Source organism: Coregonus clupeaformis, chromosome 26 (assembly GCF_020615455.1).
Source record: "Coregonus clupeaformis isolate EN_2021a chromosome 26, ASM2061545v1, whole genome shotgun sequence".
Classification (NCBI taxonomy): domain Eukaryota; kingdom Metazoa; phylum Chordata; class Actinopteri; order Salmoniformes; family Salmonidae; genus Coregonus; species Coregonus clupeaformis.
The window spans coordinates 28,721,285-28,745,428 of NC_059217.1; the positions used below are offsets into that span (position 1 = coordinate 28,721,285).

General features: G+C 43.7%; 1 protein-coding gene and 1 pseudogene across 1 annotated transcript; both read left to right on the forward strand.

The window, feature by feature from the left end:
• Positions 1 to 2,890: 2,890 nt before the first annotated feature.
• Positions 2,891 to 10,947, forward strand: LOC121540061 (annotated as a pseudogene).
• Positions 10,948 to 13,362: 2,415 nt separating this feature from the next.
• On the forward strand, positions 13,363 to 16,975 carry LOC121540605 (cyclin-dependent kinase inhibitor 1B). Its single transcript, XM_041849608.1, has 3 exons — positions 13,363 to 14,118; positions 14,532 to 14,661; positions 15,567 to 16,975. The coding sequence occupies exons 1-2, from the start codon at positions 13,665 to 13,667 to the stop codon at positions 14,648 to 14,650; spliced, it is 573 nt and encodes a 190-aa protein (XP_041705542.1). The 5' UTR covers positions 13,363 to 13,664; the 3' UTR covers positions 14,651 to 14,661; positions 15,567 to 16,975.
• The last annotated feature ends 7,169 nt before the right edge of the window (positions 16,976 to 24,144 follow it).

Genomic DNA, 24,144 nt, shown 5'->3' on the forward strand with positions numbered 1-24,144 from the left:
CATGGGTCTCCCGGTTGCAGCCGGCTGCGACAGAGCCTGGACTCTAACCAGGATCTCTAGTGGCACAGCTAGCACTGCGATGCAGTGCCTTAGACCACTGCGCCACTCCACAAATGTCTTGTTAACAAACTATAGTTTTGGCAAGTCGGTAATCACATCTACTTTGTGCATGACACAAGTAATCTTTCCAACAATTGTTTACAGACAGATTATTTAACCTATAATTCACTGTATCACAATTCCAGTGGGTCAGAAGTTTACATACACTAAGTTGACTGTGCCTTTAAACAGCTTGGAAAATTCCAGAAAATGTGTCATGGTTTCTGATAGGCTAATTGACATAATTTGAGTCAATTGGAGGTGTACATGTGGATGTATTTCAAGGCCTACCTTTAAACTCAGTGCCTCTTTGCTTGACATCATGGGAAAATCAAAAGAAATTAGCCAAGACCTCAGAAAAAAAATTGTAGACCTCCACAAGTCTGGTTCATCATTGGGAGCCATTTCCAAACGCCTGAAGGTACCATGTTCATCTGTACAAACAATAGTACACAAGTATAAATACCATGGGACCACACAGCCGTCATACCGCTCAGGAAGGAGACGCGTTCTGTCTCCTAGAGATGAACGTACTTTGGTGCGAAAAGTGCAAATCAATCCCAGAACAACAGCAAAGGACCTTGTGAAGATGCTGGAGGAAACAGGTACAAAAGTATCTATATCCACAGTAAAACGAGTCCTATGTCAAGATAACCTGAAAGGCCGCTCAGCAAGGAAGAAGCCACTGCTCCAAAACCGCCATAAAAAACCAGACACGGTTTGCAACTGCACATGGGGACAAAGATCGTACTTTTTGGAGAAATGTCCTCTGGTCTGATGAAACAAAAATATAACTGTTTGGCCATAATGACCATCGTTATGTTTGGAGGAGAAAGGGGGTTGCTTGCAAGCCGATGAACACCATCCCAACCGTGAAGCATGGGGGTGGCAGCATCATACTGTGCCGGTGCTTTGCTGCAGGAGGGCCTGCTGCACTTCACAAAATAGATGGCATCATGAGGAAGGAAAATTATGTGTATATTTTGAACCAACATCTCAAGACATCACTCAGGAAGTTAAAGCTTGGTCGCTAATGGGTCTTCCATATGGACAATTACCCCAAGCATACTTCCAAAGTTGTAGAAAAATGGCTTAAGGACAAAAAGTCAAGGTATTGGAGTGGCCATCACAAAGCCCTGACCTCAAGCCTATAGATCATTTGTGGGCAGAACTGAAAAAGCATGTGCGAGCAAGGAGGCCTACAAACCTGACTCAGTTACACCAGCTCTGTCAGGAGGAATGGGCCACAATTCACCCAACTTATTGTGGGAAGCTTGTGGGAGGCTACCCAAAACATTTTACCCATGTAAAAATGTTTAAAGGCAATGCTACCAAATACTAATTGAGTGTATGTAAACTTCTGACCAACTGGAAATGTGATGAAATAAATAAAAGCTGAAATAAATAATTCTCTCTACTATTAATCTGACATTTCACATTCTTAAAATAAAGTGGTGATCCTAACTGCCCTAAGACAGGGAATTTTTACGAGGATTAAATGTCAAGAATTGTGAAAAACTGAGTTTAAATGTATTTGACTAAGGTGTATGTAAACTTCCGACTTCAACTGTAGTTATTTGCTTTCATTTTTTAACTTAACACTTTTTTTCTTTTACTTTTTTTTTTTTTTAAGTAAGCATTTCACTGTAATGTCTACACCTGTTGTATTCGGCGCATGTGGCTATTTTTCTTTTTGGATTTGATTTGATTTGACAGCCAGGTGGTGAAGCATGATTCATCACTCCAGAGAACACGTTTCCACTGCTCCAGAGTCCAATGGCGGCAGGCTTTACACCACTCCAGCCGACGCTTGGCATTGCCCATGGTGATCTTAGGCTGCTCGGCCATGGAAACCCCTTTCATGAAGCTCCCGACGAACAGTTCTTGTTCTGTCCTTGCTTCCAGAGGCAGTTTGGAACTCGGTAGTGAGTGTTGCAATCTGAGGACAGACAATTGTTACGCGCTTCAGCACTCGGCGGTCCCGTTCTGTGAGCTTGTGTGGCCTACCACTTCGCAGCTGAGCCGTTGTTGCTCCTAGATGTTTCCACTTCACAATAACAGCACTTACAGTTGACCGGGGCAGCTCTAGCAGGGCAGAAATTTGACGAACTGACTTGTTGGAAAGGTGACATCCTATGACGGTGCCACGTTGAAAGTCACTGAGCTCTTCAGGAAGGCCAGTCTACTGCCAATGTTTGTCTATGGAGATTGCATGGCTGTATGCTTGCTTGTATACACCTCTCAGCAACGGTTGTGGCTGAAATAGCCGAATCCACTCATTTAAAGGGGTGTCCACATACTTTTGTATATATAGTGTACCTTGTGTAACATTACCTTGGAAGTTTCATAATATTTAATTCTTATGGCAGGCCCTGATTCGTTATGGGGGTGCTTAGCCCCTCCTAGCCCCCCCTGTAATCAAACCCTGCACTTGCTGATCTGCACCGCAGGATTACATTAAATTGTTCTCACTCTCTCTTTACATTGGTCAGCTACATTGTCAGTGTGCTTTTTATATCATTATAAACACCAAAAAGTGAATCCAATACTAAGCAGGTAGGGTGTTTGCTTTGACTTTTCTTTCCTTGGCTTTTATCATTGACATAGAGGGGTAAGAAAACATGTTCAATCACACATTATTCCCACTTTCCAAGTTACACCAGATGTACATTTGGGAGATTCAAATGGGACATCCACACAACAGGTAAAACAAGACAACCCAAACAAATTACTTTTTTAATCGTCAACCTAAGAGGATAATAAGAGGATAATGTGACATTAAAAATGACAAATGATAAGAAAAAAGGTCACAGGTCAGGAGGAACAGGCAGGGTATGTAAATAGTACATTTGGTAAATGTACACAATACACTAGATGGCGCTATATTCTTACCGTCATACATTAGTCCCTTATTTAATCTTCTTGTCCAGTGTGTCGCACAGTTTTCATGTACAGAGGAAAGTCTGGGAGGGGAGGAAGGCAGGAAGGGACAGAAGAGAGGAGGCTATTTTCACAAGATTAAGGGTGGGACACAGCCAGTTGAATAAGACATTAAACGTGATAGGAAAGCATCCATCAGGAAAGTGTGATTATTGTCAGGACTGTGGAGCATGTATTGCTACAGTGTGGACAGTATCAGAGGGAAAGAGAGAGGATGATATTTAGTATGAGGGAGAAGGGGATACAGAAAATTAGTTTAAAGAGTATATTGAGCAGAACGTCATTAGATATAGTCTCAGATATTTTGTTATCTTTTTTAAGAGAAACGGGTTTGGCAGGTAGGATTTAGTTTCTCCCTGTCTCTGGCCCACATTCCAGTACGGTAGGTGGCGGTAATGCACCATAATGTTGGATGCCAACCGCCGATAAACCCCACTGAAGAAGAAGAAGAAGAAGAAGATGTGTCGCACAGTTACCAATATGGCGGCGTCCTTAGCTAGGCGTTTTGCTTGTGCATCGCGGCATGGTTCTTGTATTATTTCGAAAAACACACTCCCATGTATAACGTTAAGGTACAGGTTTCATCGCTCTGCAACAGTCCAGAGTGGACTTATTTTATCTCTAAATAAACGGGGCATTTTGAAGGATGCTTTCCCCGAAAAAGCAGCCCAAGATCAACTTCCTCAGCTACTGCAGTCTGGGTGCCAGACCATGTACTGGGGATTCGACCCCACGGCGGACAGCCTTCACGTGGGTAATTTACTCGCCATCATCGGGCTATTGCATTTTCAAAGCGCAGGGCACAATGTCATCGCTCTAATCGGTGGTGCAACAGCACAGATAGGAGCCTTGGCGTGACCCTGGACAACACCCTGTCGTTCTCCGCTAACATCAAGGCGGTGACCCGATCCTGCAGGTTCATGCTCTACAACATTCGGAGAGTACGACCCTGCCTTACACAGGAAGCGGCACAGGTCCTAATCCAGGCACTTGTCATCTCCCGTCTGGATTACTGCAACTCGCTGTTGGCTGGGCTCCCTGCCTGTGCCATTAAACCCCTACAACTCATCCAGAATGCCGCAGCCCGTCTGGTGTTCAACCTTCCCAAGTTCTCTCACGTCACCCCGCTCCTCCGCACACTCCACTGGCTTCCAGTTGAAGCTCGCATCTGTTACAAGACCATGGTGCTTGCCTATGGAGCTGTGAGGGGAACGGCACCTCCGTACCTTCAGGCTCTGATCAGTCCCTACACCCAAACGAAGGCATTGCGTTCATCCACCTCTGGCCTGCTGGCTCCCCTTCCTCTGCGGAAGCATAGTTCCCACTAATTTTTTTTTTTAAATAAATAAAAATATTTGTAAAGTGGTTCTCCCACTGGCTATAGGGTGAATGCACCAATTTGTAAGTCGCTCTGGATAAGAGCGTCTGCTAAATGACGTAAATGTAAATGTAAATAGGAGACCCAAGCGGGAAAATGAACGAGAGAGAGCGGCTATCTGATGTAGTTGAGGACAATACAAGGGCTATCAGGGAGAGCGTGGATCTAATCTTCACCAACCATGAGCTGCTGAAGAGTGCAGAGGGCATGAGCCTTACTGAGTTCTCTTAGCAGCTGTTTCAAGCCTATGACTTCTACCACCTGAACCAGAATCACATTTACATTTTTAGTAATTTAGCAGACGCTCTTATCCAGAGCGACTTACAGGAACAATTCGGGTTAAATGCCTTGCTCAAGGGCACAACGACTGATTTTTCAGCTAGTCGGCTCGGGGATTAGAACCAGCGACCTTTCGGTTACTGGCACAACGCTCTTAACTACTAAGCTACCTGCCGTAAGATCCAGCTGGGAGGGACAGACCAACTGGGCAACCTGATGTCTGGGCACGAGTTCATACACAAGTAATGTTGCGTCATATTCATTGGGGACACACACACATTTGCAAATCTATTGACCAATTATCACATTGATTCCGGATATTGTAGCCAAGCATCTGAATGATGCATCAGACACTAAAGTGATGCATCATGCCCATAAATAACTTACAATAATAAAAATGTATATAATAAACATGCAATAACACACACTTGCCTCAACATTAACTGACCAGTGATGGTCTCTTTAATGTTCATTGTAATCAATTTCTCTGTGACAGGGTGACTGGACAGGAGGTGTATGGACTGACCATCCCACTGGTGACCAGCTCTGTGGGGGACAAGCTGGGGAAGACAGCAGGCAATGCAGTGTGGCTGAACAGGGACAAGACGTCTCCGTTTGACCTTTATCAGTTCTTCCTCAGGCAGCCTGACAGCAGTGTGGAATGGTAGGTGGCTGGAGACCAGGGTTGCCAGGCGGCCTAAGCGGAGCTAGAATGTCCAGGAAAATGACCACTCGCAACCCGCCCACAAGGCCTGAAAACTAGCCCCCCAAAAAATGTTCACAGCAAGAGAGTAGTTGCCACAGGAGGGAGAAGTATGTAGCTAGCTAGTGCTGTTAGTTAGTTGTTCTCACATCACTTGTCATGACGTGTGCGCGTGCTGGCGCTGCTCTCCTCTCAATCACTCAGCTGCCTGTGGCCTGCAACACTCTCTCAACTCACACCCGACCCTCCCTCCCCACCACTCACTCAGCAACAGCCTGCCTCACTGCCTGATAGTCTGCAGCAGCAGGTCACAGTGAAATGAATCATGTTTTTTAAAAGAGAAATGCTATGGCGGCTGTGGTGCAATTTAGAAGTAGCCCAAAAACCTGTAACTAATACATTTTCACCCGCAACATCGTTTTCAAAGTAGCCCAATAATGCGGGAAACAGGCAGACATGGCAACCCTGCTGGAGACTCCAGTGGAACTGGACCTGCTTATCAGAGCCTTCTATTTAGAACTAAACAGAGGGGTATTCTAGGAAGCAGGTTTGAGGAGTTAGCGAGGTAACTTTGGTCAACTCTGAGTTCAACTCAGGTCATACGAAAGTGGCTCACCTATTAGCCAGCTAAATTTCTATGGCAACAAATCCTTTAGAACTAAGCTGCTCCGGGGCAGGCTAACTCACGGTTAACTCCACTTACCCTGAATGAAATGACTGTGCCATGATGCAAAGATTGCATCATCATCCCCTTCATTTGAGGAAGAATACTGATTAAAATTTGTATTAATCAAATGTATTTTTTTTGTGCAAAAATTTGTAACGTTAAAATATATCGCATTACACATTTAGTAATGACAGAATGCATTTTAAATGTCATGCAATGTAACACTTTTGTATGACTTAATAAATAAATAAAATATCGATAGGAGTGCTTTTGCTTTTAACGCCAAAGACGGCATTAACGTTAAGTAAAAAAAATAAAGATGCCACTTCTAAAAGCCTATTTCCACACCATAGCCTGCAAAATTTGTAAGATAACTTTTTCTTTCATTTTGATTTCGGCACAAATAAAAATGTGGCACTGATTCACCCATGGATGGATTGATGTTTCAGCATTGTCTCAATGAGGAGTTCGGCGTTCGACTAGCTAGCTAGAGTTAGCGGCAGGCAGACGAGCAATATCCACTGTCGTAGTACGGATGAAGCCTGAGCTGGAATGTGAAGCTAACTGAAGCTGGTTAGCTTTAGAAAACCCTGAGTAGATCTAGCTTGCTTTGTAGGATACCCCTCTGAAGGCTATATAATTGAATGGTTTGTTTGTATATACTAGGACGACTAGCTTTAACCTGAATGTGAAACCGGGCCCATATGGAAGCGTCTCCGAGTAGGAGTGTTGATGATGATAATAATTTGGGGGGTGTTTATATTTGTCCTGTTACACACAAGTGTGTAATGGAAATGTGTTTTTTGCATATATCTCAACTACCCCTGAGACACCTGAAGGGAGTGGGGTCACAGCCAGGGTCACCATTGTACAGCGCCCCTGGAGCAATTAGGATTAAGTGCCTTGCTCAAGGGCACAGCGATAGATTTTTCACCTTGTCAACTCCGGTATTCGAACCAGCGACCTTTCTGTTACTGGTCCAATGCTCTAACCTCGAGGATACCTGCTGCTGATCTAGGATCAGAGGGCTTGTAGGCCTGTTGTAAGGCAGGTCCTCACCAGACATCACCGGCAACAATGTCGCCTATGGGCACAAACCCACCGTCGCTGGACCAGACAGGACTGGCAAAAAGTGCTCTTCATTGACGAGTCGTGGTTTTGTCTCACCAGGGGTGATGGTCGGATTTAAAAGGCCAACTAGATCCGCACACCTCCTCTTAGGCTGATGAATCAGACTGTGATACCATTTTCTGGTGTACAGCCTGAAACTAAGCAGTGGAAAGTTTCCTTAACAAGCCAGAATGTTCAATAAAATTACATTACACCATAACGGTTGTCTGTGTTTGGTCCTTCAGTGGGTTGAATTTGGTGACAAAATATCCACAAGAAAGTATTTACCCGACTTTTTAGAGCGCCAGCACTGCCGTATACATTTCTATCACATGCACTAAACCATGTACATTTACAATTTAGTCATTTAGCAGACGATCTTGTCCAGAGCGACTTAGTGGTGAGTGCATGCATTTTCGTACTTTTTCATATTGGTCCCACTTGGGAATCCAACTCACAACCCTGGTGTTGCAAGCACCGTGCTCTACCAACTGAGCCACACAGGACTCGGTTGGTAGAGAATGCAAGACTTTGGTCAGTATGCATGCACCGGCTAACACATTTTGCTTGCCACACTGTCCTGTCAACGTTCATGACAGACGAGGGACGTTTTTGTAAATGTACGCGCCTAACCTACTTTGAGACACTTTGTGAACACGGGACCTGATAACAGCACCTGTGTGTAGCCTATGTATGGTGATGTTGGAGACTGAGTCAGTGTTGGTTGGTTGTGCTACCTGCAGGTATCTGAAACTGTTCACCTTCCTATCCCTGGCCGAGGTAGAGCTGGTGATGGAGCAGCAGAGACAGGAGCCAGGCAAACGTCCCGCACACAAACGTCTCGCCGTCGAAGTCACCAAACTGGTCCACGGCAAGGAAGCCTGGATAGTGCCAAAAGGTGTTGTGTTTGTTTGTATGTTCACACGCAAGACAAGGCCTGAGTAACTTCAGACTAATGGATTGAATTAACCCCTTCACAAAGTCAAGATTATAAATTACCTTGGAATTGATCAGATGGAATTGGGTAGTGAAAGTGTGCATCTTGACAAATGCATGAAACATTTTGCAATAGATAATTAGTCAGAGAAAGACTGCATATGTCATTTGGGTGTCATTAATGAGGTGTCGCCTGGTACTAAATTCACTGTCTACTGCGTTTATTTTCAGCAAACTTAACGTGTTTATATTTGTATGAACATAAGATTCAACAACTGAGACATAAACTGAACAAGTTCCACAGTCATGTGACTAACAGAAATGGAATAATGTGTCCCTGAACAAAGGGGGGGTCAAAAGTAACAGTCAGTTACTGGTGTGGCCACCAGCTGCATTAAGTACTGCAGTGCATCTCCTCATGGACTTCACCAGATTTGCCAGTTTTTGTTGTGAGATGTTACCCCACTCTTCCACCAAGGCACCTGCAAGTTCCCGGACATTTCTGGGGGGAATGGCTCTAGCCCTCACCCTCCGATCCAACAGGTCCCAGACGTGCTCAATTGGATTGAGATCCGGGCTCTTTGCTGGCCATGGCAGAACACTGACAATCCTGTCTTGCAGGAAATCACGCACAGAACAAGCAGTATGGCTGGTGGCATTGTCATGCTGGAGGGTCATGTCAGGATGAGCCTGCAGGAAGGGTACCACATGAGGGAGGAGGATGTCTTCCCTGTAACGCACAGCGTTGAGATTGCCTGCAATGACAACAAGCTCAGTCCGATGATGCTGTGACACACCGCCCCAGACCATGACGGACCCTCCAACTCCAAATAGATCCCGCTCCAGAGTACAGGCCTCAGTGTAACGCTCATTCCTTCGACGATAAACACGAATCCGACCATCACCCCTGGTGAGACAAAACCGCGACTCGTCAATGAAGAGCACTTTTTGCCAGTCCTGTCTGGTCCAGCGACGGTGGGTTTGTGCCCATAGGCGACATTGTTGCAGGTGATGTCTGGTGAGGACCTGCCTTACAACAGGCCTACAAGCCCTCAGTCTCTCTCAGCCTATTGCGGACAGTCTGAGCACTGATGGAGGGATTGTGCGTTCCTGGTGTAACTCGGGCAGTTGTTGTTGCCATCCTGTACCTGTCCCGCAGGTGTGACGTTCAGATGTGCCGATCCTGTGCCGGTGTTGTTACACGTGGTCTGCCACTGTGAGGACGATCAGCTGTCCGTCCTGTCTCCCTGTAGCGCTGTCTTAGGTGTTTCACAGTACGGACATTGCAATTTATTGCCCTGGCCACATCTGCAGTCATGCCTCCTTGCAGCATGCCTAAGGCACGTTCATGCAGATGAGCAGGGACCCTGGGCATCTTTCTTTTGGTGTTTTTCAGAGTCAGTAGAAAGGCCTCTTTAGTGTCCTAAGTTTTCATAACTGTGACCTTAATTGCCTACCGTCTGTAAGCTGTTAGTGTCTTAACGACCGTTCCACAGGTGCATGTTCATTCATTGTTTATGGTTCATTGAACAAGCATGGGAAACAGTGTTTAAACCCTTTACAATGAAGATCTGTGAAGTTATTTGGAATTTTACGAATTATCTTTGAAAGACAGGGTCCTGAAAAAGGGACGTTTCTTTTTTTGCTGAGTTTATTAGTAATGCTGTGTGTGTGTGTGTGTGTGTGTGTGTGTGTGTGTGTGTGTCTGTTTGTTTCTCCAGGTGCACCAATGCCCTGTACCACCGTAACTTTCAGGCCCTGGAGCATATTACATTTACATTTACGTCATTTAGCAGACACTCTTATCCAGAGCGACTTACAGTTAGTGAGTGCATACATTCTTTTTTAAATTTTCATACTGGCCCCCCGTGGGAACATATGAGTGATGCTGAGCTGCAGGAGCTCTTCAGAGAGGCCCCCTTCCATGAGCTGCTGCTGGAGCCAGGGACCATAGTACTGGATGCCTGCCGCAGGGCAGAGGCCATCCTTCGTGCCCAAAGGGTAGGGCTCTCCCTTTACATTCCTTTGTTCCTTATCATCCCTGACCTGACTACCTCACACGGAGGGTCGCTCACTCTCTCTGTTTCACCACTCACACCCCAATAGCTTTATCACACTCTCTCTCTTACTCTATATTTTCCCTTTCCTCTAATCTCTCTTTATTGCTTTCCATGTTTCTTTCTTTCACTCCACTCTCAAATTCTGAAAAGTTCTCTATCTGTCTGACTTTCAAACATATGTGTTAACGGACTTTATGTGTTGTGTTGTCTCTGTGATGTGTTGTGTTGTGTTGTCTCTGTGATGTGTTGTGTTGTCTCTATGATGTGATGCGTTGTCTCTGTGGTGTTTTGTGTTGTCTCTGTGATGTGATGTGTTGTCTCTGTGATGTGATGCGTTGTCTCTGTGATGCGTTGTCTCTGTGATGTGTTGTGTTGTCTCTGTGATGTGATGTTGTCTCTGTGATGTGATGCGTTGTCCCTGTGATGTGTTGTGTTGTCTCTGTGATGTGATGCGTTGTCTCTATGATGTGATGCGTTGTCTCTATGATGCGTCGTCTTTGTGATGTGTTGTCTCTGTGATGTGTTGTGATGTCTCTGTGATGTGTTGTGATGACTCTGTGATGTGATGTGTTGTCTCTGTCATGTGCTGTGATGTCTCTGTGTTGTGTTGTGCTGCAGTTATCGCATGGTTTCAGAAGGAGCTGTATGGATCAACCACAGTAAGACACAGCACAGAGCAGGTACTGATCCCCGGCCAGCAAATCCTGGCCAACGGACTGTCTCTCTCAGAGTGGGCAAAAATAACTTCCACATCATCAGGTGGCTCAATCTGTGAGTGGCGCTGGGACCTTAGAACTCCTATTGACTGTCTGTGTACTGGAGGTAGGACAGCAAGCTGGGAGGCTTAGGTGAAGAGAGATGGTATTGTTTCAATATATCCCTGCTGGTATCTAGGAGGGGATTTAGTGCACTATATATGTGTGGATTCAATGACACTCAAATCATATCAAATCAAATGTTATTTGTCACATGCGCCGACTACAACAAGTGTAGACCTTACAGTGAAATGCTTACTTACAAGCCTTTAACCAACAATGCATTTTTAAGAAAGAATACCCCCAAAAAATACAATATAAAAGTAACAAATAATTAAAGAGCAGCAGTAAAATAACAATAGCGAGGCTATATACAGGGGGTACCGGTACCGAGTCAATGTGTGGGGACACCGGTTAGTCGAGGTAATATGTACATGTAGGTAGTTATTAAAGTGACTATGCGTAGATAATAAACAGAGAGTAGCAGCAGCGTGGGGTGGGGGGGGCAATGCAAATAGTCTGGGTAGCCATTTGATTAGATGTTCTGGAGTCTTATGGCTTGGGCAGAAGCTGTTTAGAAGCCTCTTGGACCTAGACTTGGTGCTCCGGTACCGCTTGCCGTGCGGTAGCAGAGAGAACAGTCTATGACTAGGGTGGCTGGAGTCTTTGACAATTTTTAGGGCCTTCCTCTGACACCGCCTGGTACAGAGGTCCTGGATGGCAGGAAGCTTGGCCCCAGTAATGTACTGGGCCGTATGCGCTACCTTGCGGTCGGAGGGCGAGCAGTTGCCATACCAGGCAGTGATGCAACCAGTCAGGATGCTCTCGTTGGTGCAGCTGTAGAACCTTTTGAGGATCTGAGGACCCATGCCAAATCTTTTCAGTCTCCTTAGGGGGAATAGGTTTGTCGTGCCCTCTTCACGACTGTCTTGGTGTGCTTGGACCATGTTAGTTTGTTGATGTGGACACCAAGGAACTTGAAGCACTCAACCTGCTTCAAAGCACTTCATGGCTACAGATGTGAGTGCTACAGGTCGGTAGTAATTTAGGCAGGTTACCTTAGTGTTCTTGGGCACAGGGACTATGGTGGTCTGCTTGAAACATGTTGGTATTACAGGCTCAGACAGGGAGAGGTTGAAAATGTCAGGGAAGACACTTGCCAATTGGTCAACGCATGCTCGGAGTACACATCCTGGTAATCCGTCTGGCCCTGCGGCCTTGTGAATGTTGACCTGTTTAAAGGTCTTACTCACATCGGCTACTGTAATATATTAAATATATTTGTTGGAAGGCTTTTGTCTTGTTAGTTGTATGTTACCTTCTGTGTATGTAAACGGTTGTATTTTTTATGATCTTTAGATATTAGATAACAGATTTGCCTAGTACTGCATTTTACCACTAGGGATCAGTGCTGTCTTCTCTTTAAATGAGGACTGAGAAAAATTAGATTATAAGACCCTAGTTACGTCCAGGAATTAAAAATTCAATGGCAGAAATAAATTACAGCTAAAATAGATGATCATTAAAAAAAAAAAAATGACAATAGGAATAGGTAATTTAAAAACAGGTGGACAAGATGTGTAGGTTTGTCACATTTTGATATGGGTGAAATAAAATAAATATTCACTCTTACTGTAGTCTGTTTCTATTGCAAATGGCCAAGGAGTTATTATAATTTATTTAAGTAGTTATTAATTTATGGTTTAATAAATAAGTGTAAATTGTCTAATTTAGTTAACCTGCAGAAAATATTGTATTCCCAATGAGAGATGCTTGCCACTACTCTAATACCATCCCTCCTTTTGCTGGGGTGTCCACTGGTGACCTTGACTGAGCTCAGATAAGTCAATATTTTTCATCTAATATTGGAGAGAAATAACTGGTTACCACCATGCAAAATAATTAAAATGTTAAGATTTTATTAGCTTTTTAGAATGCTTGACAGATTCATGACAAGGACTACCTACTCCAAGCAACAAAATGCTTCACCCTGGCCTGTGTATTTTAAAATGTTTCAAATCATTAAGGTGGTATAACAATTCCACATTTATTGAAAAACTATTATAATTCTCAAATAAAATTAGAATTCCCCCAGTATATTTATTGTTCTATTTTGGTGCTAAAAAACTATTTGACATGAAGATCGAGACCATTGACATTCAAATATTTTCTCAACATAAACAATAAATTAATAATGAATACTTTAAGTTTCCTTATAATGGCCCTTTATTTAGTTACATCCATAGCTACAATGTTATAGATGCCTATCGTGATTGTGGCTACAGCAGTTACAAAGTAAAATGTATTGAAATGTGACAATGTTGCAAAGCCTTTGTAAGGTGTATGATCGCCTTAAGAGAATTGGGCGGGCCTACGTTTTTTAACCAATGAATGCCCTTCTTCGTTTTAAATAGCTCTCTGTGTCAATCATTTTTTACCACAGTCAGCCTCCCCTCAATCGCCATATTGGGTACTGAAAAGGTTTGTCTGTTATTTCTTCTCTCTTACTACGAGAAGAAATTGACAGGAGTGGCTTCAGTTACTGCACATTGTTTTGATTATCTGTGGAGACTACTTTAGCTCGCATTGCCATATTGGACGTTAACGTTTCTATCCAGACCTATGCATGGCATAAAAGTGTTGATCTGTCGTTTTACGCTTGTTTTGGATCGCGGTGAGAAAGGAGGAAATACGAATTTTTAAGTGTTTTATTTTGACGTTAATTGATTCTCCGAAAATGTCAGATGTTCGACTTTCAAATGGGAGCCCGACGTTGGAAAGGACGGATGCTCGGTTGTCGGATCACCCCAAACCGTCAGCCTGCAGAAACCTTTTCGGCTCGCCGGATCGCGAAGAGTTAAGGCGGGATTTAAAGGGACATTTGCAAGAGATGGAAGAGGCGGCCTCAGCGAAATGGAACTTCGATTTTCCAAGTCACACACCTCTATCGAACGGGAGATTAAAATGGGAATTAATGGATTGTAAAGACATTCCAAATTTCTACACCAGAACGCAACCATCCGTGAAAGACGTTTGCCCCTCTGGGAATAACAATGTGGATCTAAATGGGAATAATAATTGTCTGGTGGTGACTCCTCCGCAGCCCTCTGAAAACACCGAGAGGTCAGAGAGCCAAATGGAGAGCAAAGAGCAGTGCACCGGGCAGAGAAAAAGACCAGCCTGCCATGAATGTAGGCCTACGCCTTTATGAATGATGATGAAAATTATAGATAATCATCAGTCAGGCTACTTTTGTCTTTCTGCCTACTGTTTACCGTGCTGGCCTATTCAGCTATGTAATTTGTATCAGCCAGGCTCGACATAACATTGTAGGAGACTGTAGGCTTAGTTACCAGATAGATGGGCCCACTTATCAGTTATTCTAAAGAAAAGAGTTACAACAATTATTCTAATAGTTTTCAGCAATGTTTTTAAGTTGGCAATACCAGTAGCCTATGACTACCTACTAGTCAAGTTGTAAAGATAGGACCTGATAGGCAAATCACTATAGATAGGGAAATGTAATGGCCTAAATTGCCTTACTCATATTTTCGAGGATAACATTTTGACCTAAATTCTGAAAAAAATTGTCTTTCTCTTCCAGACCCCTCATCCCAAAATAAAAGGTCACACAGTAGTTCGAATGAAGTTACTCCATGCCCTGGCTTGACACATTCTGTAGAACGCACACCCAGGAAAGCCAGTCCCAGGACTCAAACGTGAAGATGACGAAGGTGAACTAGTTATCTGATACTTTTGTCTGGCTTTAGTGAGATATGCTATACTGTTGTGGACTTATTTTCCCAACTAACCCAATATATTTTCCAAATGTTTTTTGATTTAATTGCCTACATAAAGCTGGGTGTGTAAGCTGTTGGGTTTGGTAAAGCTAGACACATCACTTTGGTATTCCTGTAAGCATTTCAGACGTGCTGTCTAATATGTTGAGCAGTTGTGAATTTCCCACCTTGTAACCTATGCGCAATTGCCAACTAAGTAGCTATTTGTTTTAATGAAGCTCGAAATGTATGCTTAACTATATCGTTGTGACGTTCAGTGCGGTCCAGTAAAGGGTTAAAGTCCAAGAGGCTACACAAAATATAGGCAACATTTACTACAACTGCCACGGTGAGGTTAAGTTTCCGACGAAACTGTAAACAAGTCCTCAGAACAACACTATAGTAACACGTCAGCAACCACTGCCCTCATGAGAGGGAGAAGGGGCAGGTCTCCTCAGCAGTGCACTATGCATGCTAGTCCCCTCTCAAAACATCTGTCCGTTCTATTGAATGAAAGCGCAGTATGAACGTTTTTTAATAGGCCTAAATGTTTACTCTAACTTGCAATGAAGTGTGTGTGTGTGTAGAGATGGAGAAAATGAATTATAATTTGGAAAATGAAAGTATTCTGGTGACAGTCTTGCTGCTTTGAATGAGTCAGTAGGGTGTCTGACCTCAGTAGATTACTATCATTATTATTAGCAATGTTTTGTCATGTTAGAACTACTACATGTTGCCACATCTATGTTTCTCTGTGAAAAGAAGTGTCCAGGAACGGTTTTGATGCATTTGTATGTGATAATGTTTACTGGTGTAAATTAGCATTGATCTCACAACTTTGTTTTAATTTCTCTCTGCAGAGCTGAAGATGTATTTCCCTTTTTGTCATGGAACCCTCAGTGTTTGGTGATTTTGAAGAGGAACTACAAAGAAAACGAAACATATCAATTCTCCCTAAGGATGGGGATGCTGTGCAAGCACTGAAATATAAACACTAAAGTTCTGGCACTCATAAAGTTACTGCCTCTAAAAGCAGTCGATGTAGCAGTGTGCAATTAGGTTTTATTTCCTTTTTTGCGCCGTTTTTTTACTACCTGTGTATTTATTTTCATATGTAGCACATAAAACATAATATGATTGGGGGGGAAAAAACTTTGTAAAAGGTGTGAATTTGATTTGACTTGAAGAATTGCAATGTAGTTTTGTTTCCAAAATGCTGTTTATAAATCCTGCTCCATTTAAAAAATGTTTGGATTAAATAATTGTTCCTCATCAATGTATCTTCATAGGTCATCTGTATGTAGGGAGAGATTGATGGTACATAATGTGTATCCTTGTTGTTTTTTAAGGTCATTTAAGTGTCACACAACATGGGTTCTCAGCCACCCCATGAAAACAATGCCTCAAATAATGATACATTTCTGTTATGACAAAATGTAATACGTGAAGTCAGCCAATATTTATTGTATTTTGTTGAGAAAATCTGTAGGCCTATATTGGTATCTTAAATTCTGGAATATTTGTCTTCCTCTTCACCATTTAAAAAAAAGTTCACCTAATTTATTTTTCTGAAGTTGTATGGGATACTCATTTGCTGAAGGATAAAGTCTCTGTTAACTGTACTGGTAGTATTAATCAACTTCATCCTCTCCCTGACATGCTCAAGTGTCTGTTAGTTTAACGGTTATTTTTTTCTTTTCTTTTTTTACTATTAGGCCTTTTTATATGTTTGAAATGTCCTACAATACCAAATACATGGTTGCTTCAATATGTCTGTGTCAACGCTTTCACTTACCATCAGGTTGCCTTGACATTGCACTCCTGTTTGATACAGAAAGATAATTGAATTTGTTAATCTCCCCCCTTCTACTCCCAGACATTGTTAGAGTGCTGATCATGCAAATGTAGCTTCTAAAATAACTTTAATTTCACCCAGTTACAATCAGCCTTTGTTCAGAGGCTAAGAATTGTCTCAAAGTAGTCACTCTGCCCGTGTAAATCTTTTAAGTGTACATAACTTTGTAAAAACACTGAGAAATTATACTAACTTATTTATGTCAAGCTTTTTTTATGTAGAATAAAATGGGGTTTTGATTAAGGTTATCCAAAGTTGCATTTACATATTTTTTTTTGTAAAAGCATATTTTTGGTAGTTTTTATTTTATCAAAAAAGGTTGCAACCTGAGCCTGATTTTAAAATATTTGATGTGCATTGTTTGATGTGTGGTTAAGATGTGTTGCAATCAATTAAACAGAAGTTACATCTTTATCTGATTTGTTGGTCATGTTTGCACTGTTGATAGGAAGCTCTCCAGCCTACACACAGTCACTCTCTCTTTCTCTCTCTCAGCAAGTATACAGCATAAATATTTTATTGAATGTCGATTATGCTAATATATCATCCATATCCCTCCTTCATAACTTGATGTTTAATTCTATATATTGCACAGAGAAACTGCATGTGCTCTCTTGGGAAAAAGGAATTGCATATGAGGTATGATGTTTCTAAAAAGCCCACTCGTGAATCACAATTAAAAATACCTCTCAGGACTCCAGGCAAAACTACGTTAAATTTCAGTTTAATAGATTGCTGTGATTGTGTCATACCTCGGTTCTCTCCATACACACTGCTTTTAGTATGAGATTTTAAACATTATCATCCTGGAATAAAGTCCTAGGCACGCAGAGATTTAACTCGTTAAAAACACTTGTTCTTTTTGTGATTCTAGTGCTTTTCACAGCAGTTAGGAGTAGATACAGTATTTCAGTAATTTATGTCATTTTTATCAATTGGTGTATTCTCTTCCGCTCAAGGACAAACTGGAACTAACCCGTGCGCATTCGGTACAATTAGGCACATTACGCATGCATGTTTCAAGCATGAAGTAGCACGTAATAGGATCCGGTAAATCCAAACGATGTTATTGCTTCTACGGTTGCAAAATCAGGCTATTTCAAGATAGTTTAGCTTGTGTTAAAAATCCACTAAAGCACGGCTGACCAGATATGCCGCTGTATGCGCAGTGACACTCCCAATATGATGAAATCGTAATGTATTTTGAAAAATGCCTGGTGATTGACGTTTGGGTCCTCCAATCCGGTTATGGCTAAGGAAAGCACACCACTGTTGCAGCCAGTTACATTTGTCTTATGGAAAGTTTGAACTGCAAAGTTTCTAGGGGTGAAAAAAACACTCACCACAGGTCCACAGTTGAAATGATATAAGGTTAGTCTTAATGCATGATTTCTGTTGTTATATTTCGTCACAGAGAATGCACTAGTGTAGCCTATATCCAACAAATACTGTAATTGCATTAATACAGATGTTTTAACTGTAGTTTGAGTTTGAATTAGTTGTAGAAAAAAGGATGTAGAAATATATCCCTGATACTGTAATGAGTATTGTTAATAAAACAACTCTATATGATATACAGTATGTCATTTTATTGATTTCTTTATAGATTAAAGCTATACAAACAATATTTTGACATAGATTGTTCATTTGCCTTATTTTTTTTTAGAGTATTTGCTAATGAGTTGAAACTAAAAAGAGTTTACTCTCATGTTTTTATAATTAAGGCACAATAGCGTATATTTATTCAAATTTGTACACCAGAATTATATTTCGTCACACGTTTTACTGGGCTAGCTCATTTGGAGAGTTGTTTGCAACAATTTATAGGCCTACTATTCTGTACAACTATAAGCTTCAGATTTTCAACCAATATATTTGCCTACACTAATAGTGGTCAGCTACATTAAGGAATTCTATAGCAGTAATATTTTTTTATATTTTTTTGGTAATCAATTACATTGTAAAGATTAGCATGAAAGCAGAGCCATAAAAACATGTTCACTGCTGAATTACATTTTTAGTCTTTCTCTGACTAATTATCTATTGCATAATTTTTCATGCATTTGTCAAGATGCACACTTTCACTACCTAATTCCATCAGATCAATCCCAAGGCAATTTATAATCTTGATTTTGTGAAGGGGTCAATTCAATCCATTAGTCTGAAATTACTCAGGCCTAGTCTTGCGTGTAAGCACACACACACACACGCACGCACGCACGCACGCACACAAACACACCAAAGATCCACTACAATTCTAAAATTATGTATTTTTAAAGAGGATATTTTGTGTCGAGTTGGTAAAGGGCTCCCTCCTCTCCTCACCCCACTACAGCCTGACAGCACCATGAAGGCCCCCCTCCTCTCCTCACCCCACTACAGCCTGTCAGCACCATGAAGGCCTCCCTCCTCTCCTCACCCCACTACAGCCTGACAGCACCATGAAGGCCCCCCTCCTCTCCTCACCCCACTACAGCCTGACAGCACCATGAAGGCCCCCCTCCTCTCCTCACACCACTACAGCCTGACAGCACCATGAAGGCCCCCCTCCTCTCCTCACCCCCACTACAGCCTGACAGCACCATGAAGGCCCCCTCCTCTCCTCACCCCACTACAGCCTGACAGCACCATGAAGGCCCCCCTCCTCTCCCTCACCCCCACTACAGCCTGACAGCACCATGAAGGCCTCCCTCCTCTCCTCACCCCACTACAGCCTGACAGCACCATGAAGGCCCCCTCCTCTCCTCACCCCACTACAGCCTGACAGCACCATGAAGGCCTCCCTCCTCTCCTCACCCCACTACAGCCTGAGCACCATGAAGGCCTCCCTCCTCTCCTCACCCCACTACAGCCTGACAGCACCATGAAGGCCCCCCTCCTCTCCTCACCCCACTACAGCCTGACTGCACCATGAAGGCCTCCCTCCTCTCCTCACCCCACTACAGCCTGACAGCACCATGAAGGCCCCCCTCCTCTCCTCACCCCACTACAGCCTGTCAGCACCATGAAGGCCTCCCTCCTCTCCTCACCCCACTACAGCCTGACAGCACCATGAAGGCCCCCCTCCTCTCCTCACCCCACTACAGCCTGACAGCACCATGAAGGCCTCCCTCCTCTCCTCACACCACTACAGCCTGACAGCACCATGAAGGCCTCCCTCCTCTCCTCACCCCACTACAGCCTGACAGCACCATGAAGGCCTCCCTCCACTCCTCACCCCCACTACAGCCTGACAGCACCATGAAGGCCCCCCTCCTCTCCTCACCCCACTACAGCCTGACAGCACCATGAAGGCCTCCCTCCTCTCCTCACCCCACTACAGCCTGACAGCACCATGAAGGCCCCCCTCCGCTCCTCACCCCACTACAGCCTGACAGCACCATGAAGGCCTCCCTCCTCTCCTCACCCCACTACAGCTTGACAGCATCATGAAGGCCTCCCTCCTCTCCTCACCCCACTACAGCCTGACAGCACCATGAAGGCCTCCCTCCTCTCCTCACACCACTACAGCCTGACAGCACCATGAAGGCCTCCCTCCTCTCCTCACCCCACTACAGCCTGACAGCACCATGAAGGCCCCCCTCCTCTCCTCACCCCACTACAGCCTGACAGCACCATGAAGGCCCCCTCCTCTCCCTCACCCCACTACAGCCTGACAGCACCATGAAGGCCCCCCTCCTCTCCTCACCCCACTACAGCCTGACAGCACCATGAAGGCCCCCCTCCTCTCCTCACCCCACTACAGCCTGAGCACCATGAAGGCCTCCCTCCTCTCCTCACCCCACTACAGCCTGACAGCACCATGAAGGCCCCCCTCCTCTCCTCACCCCACTACAGCCTGACAGCACCATGAAGGCCCCCCTCCTCTCCTCACCCCACTACAGCCTGACAGCACCATGAAGCAGGATGCAACAGGAAGACACCTGCAGCAGCAGCTCTTAGGGGGCTCCTGATTCATTCTGAAGTGTGCAGGTGGGTAACCTTAGCTCTGCTGTTTACCCCCCACTCAGAGCTGGGCCCATTGTCCCTGTGTGTTTGGCTTTGTGCAGATGGCTATTGTGAGGGGCGGGCGCTCGGCACTGTTGTGTCTGGGGCTCCCACTCAGACAAAGGGCCTGCCGGCCAAAAGACTGGAGTGGATGAAGGGGGAGAAGGAAGTGCTGTCTGCAGTTTGAGAATACCACACTGAGAGTACCACTGGGGGTTGGATGTGGTTTGTGTCATTAAGTCATATTGGCATGGATATTGGTCAAGCTCAATGTGGGGTTATAGGTGCCAAACATTTAGTACAATAATTGGTTGGTTCATTTAAAACAGGAGCCCCTGTGTTTTTTATAACGCTCACCAGGAATAAATTGTATAATTGGAATTGTATAATTTCTGTATAATTAATTTATATCCAACTAAATGGTAAGTTTGACCATGCAGATGATCCTGGCTATTCTCCAGAGGCCCAACCAATGGCTGGACTGGAAATGTTCAACAAGTAGCTTACACTGTTATTACATTGTTATTATCTGTGGTTTGACAAACAAGGTCTCAGGTTTAGACAAAGACAGTCATCCAATGAGCCATACCTGATGGGTCCAAATATATTGTATCTGAACTGCTGTCAACTGGCTGCCACCTTTCATATACCCAGAGCTATTATCACTATGGAGGCCAAATAATATAGTCAATTTGTAAGTCCTAACTTTCAACTTTGCTATCTACCTGAAATGTTTTAAATTCACACACAAAACAACATGTTTCTTTTACTTTATTTGTATTCACTTTGACCACCACAAAGACCACTATGAAGTTGGGGAAATACCAGACATCCAGTGTATCAGAAATGGAGAACATTTATTTGTCTCAGTGTTATATGTACCAAGCCAGACAGACTGACTCACACTTCCTAGCTATATCAACAGCAACAGGTTATCTTTTCCTGTTAACCACCCCAGCACTTAATATAAAACCACTAGTTCCTCCCCATGTTTCCTGAACTGGCCACAACCAACGTCATAACCCAATCCGCTGGCACAATTTCCTACGAGGGAAGAGTGCCCACAAACAAACACGTGCCTGTGTTCCCTTTTCTCTGAAACACAGAGCACAATGATGACCAATGAGTTGTTGGATATGAGTGATTAGAGAGAGAGAGAGAGAGAGAGAGAGAGAGAGAGGCAGGCAGGCAGACAGACAGGGATGTATGCTGTGTAGAGATGAGAGATGAGATGCTGTGTAGCATCAAATGGTAGATGTACAGATGTGTCTGTGGCATGTTTGGTTTTGGGGGGAGCGATGGTTAGGCCCTAATGCTCATTAAACGAGCGCACCTGCAGCTTTATCAAATAGCCTTTATCTGTTATAGCCGCAAATCTGCTCAAGCGCGCAGATAGAATGGCGAAAACAAGTGAGGCACACTCTGTCCCTCTCCTCTCCTACATACCTCCTACCCCATGACCAGTATGTCTGTCTGTCTGTCTATGGTACCTGGCCTAATCTCCTCAGGAACGTCTTACGGATGCATTCAGATGCAGTTGGCCGGAAAACAGTGCCTCTCAAACATCTGTGCAGTGCAGATAGGCAACAGAGTTCTGACAGACAGGGATCGGAGGGAGCTAAGACCTAATGAAGTGGAAAGCTCATGGATATGATCAGGGGTGAAGACCTGCAGATGACTGCTAGAGAGGAGGACCACACTGGATACAACCATCTGTTCTACAGATACAGGCCAGAGATATTTCAACAGGTTGTAGTCAGAGGAATTATTTGTTCAGCGGGAGGTGGGGTGGGTGGAGGGTGTACCGTTCACAATGGACATTTTCCACACAGCTGACTTTTACAAGGGAGGGAATTAAATACAGCAGAAACAGCAGGTTCAACCACTATGTATTTCTATGCGGTATAAAACTGTTTGTTGAAGATAAATATGACAGAGATTAAATGTAATCAGAGTTGACTTGCTTAGCTGGTCTGTCGTTTACTGGGCATGATGATGAGACAGAGTGTGGTGGTGTGTGACGTCATTTCACCACAATGATGCAAAACGCAGCAACATTCTGAAGAAGAGTATGTGGCAATCCTTCCTGTCAAATTTCATGTTGCAACATTATGCTATTACACAGTGGTAGTAGTAGTAGTCATAGTAGTAGTAGTAGTAGTAGTAGTAGTCATAGTAGTAGTAGTAGTAGTAGTAGTAGTAGGAGGAGTAGTAGGAGTAGTAGTAGAAGTGGTAGTTACTTCATTGTCCCAGATAGGAAGTTGATTTGTGGAATACTTTTATAAAATTAACAGTATCAAGAAAATGTAAAGAAGATTGAGATGTTGTATACATAAATACATGACTATATATGATGATGACAAACATAATCATAGTAATCCAGTAAGCATTTAACATGTCATAATGAAACAGACGCCCCGTTTACACCTGGTTCTAACATGTCCTTTGTCCTGATCTTATCCACATTCTGATTTTGCCCAAATTTTTTGACAGGTGTAGATGATTAAAATACGCTTTGGGATAAGATTGTGATCAGATCTTATAAGTATAAACGTACAAGATCAGTACAATATCAGGACGAGGGACGCATGTTAGAACCAGGTATAAACGAAGTTAGAGACACCAATAAATAAATGACCTCACATCTGGCACATCCATAGAGGAACAAGGGCCAAGGCACACTAAAAAGCCACTCTCTCTCTCCGCCCTAAACATCACAGCCAATCTGTTTTGTGTCACAATTAAAATAAATCAGCATTTCTTGAAACTGCATAAAAACACTGTTGAGTGTTCCTTTGATCAATCAAGCAGCCAATGACTCCAGCTGAGTCAGGCTATCACTGAGGCCTTCCCAGGCTACCAGGCAGCACATCAGAAGATAGTAGAGGTTTCTAACACACATCTGCAGCACTCAGAGGAAGAAAATAGAACTCGCACCTCTCTGTCTGGGCTGGGACTTATCTCCATTGGCCACACACTGACTGAGGGATATGGCCAATGGACCCAAGTACTTCAATATTCACTCTGTTATGTGTTTGCAGCAACCTGTATGCATCAATACTTATGAAATTGTAGGAACTTTAACATAATAGGAGGTACGTCAAACATGGAGGTGAAGCTTGCAGAAAAACCCTTGTATATTTCTTGGCTATTGTATCACAATGTGTGGTGTGTGACATAACGCCATGCCCTCTCCTAGCCTATGGCTCCCCGTCCCCTCCTCTCCTCTCTGGCCCTGCTCAGTCTCTGTCTCCACTGTAGCCCCTAGCTGCAGCTGTCCTCCATGCCTCACATACTGTTCTGGCTGGCCAAACCCCACCGCACCACTGAAGTCCTTCCAGTTCCAGCCAGGAATCTCAGGCTGTCTGGGGGAAAAGTCCCCAATACTGTAACAATGGGCGCAACTTTGGTTTTAGAAGTGGGGGGGACATGTTTATTTTTTGTAATGTAAATTTTTTTATCCAGTCGGATAAACACTCCAAACAGCCTACACGACCGCTCGGAGGCGTCCACATGGTCCTAAAGCACACCGTTGCCTCGTTTTGTATCACATTCCAATGATAAAACTGGGGGGGGGACAAAAATGCAATTTCAGA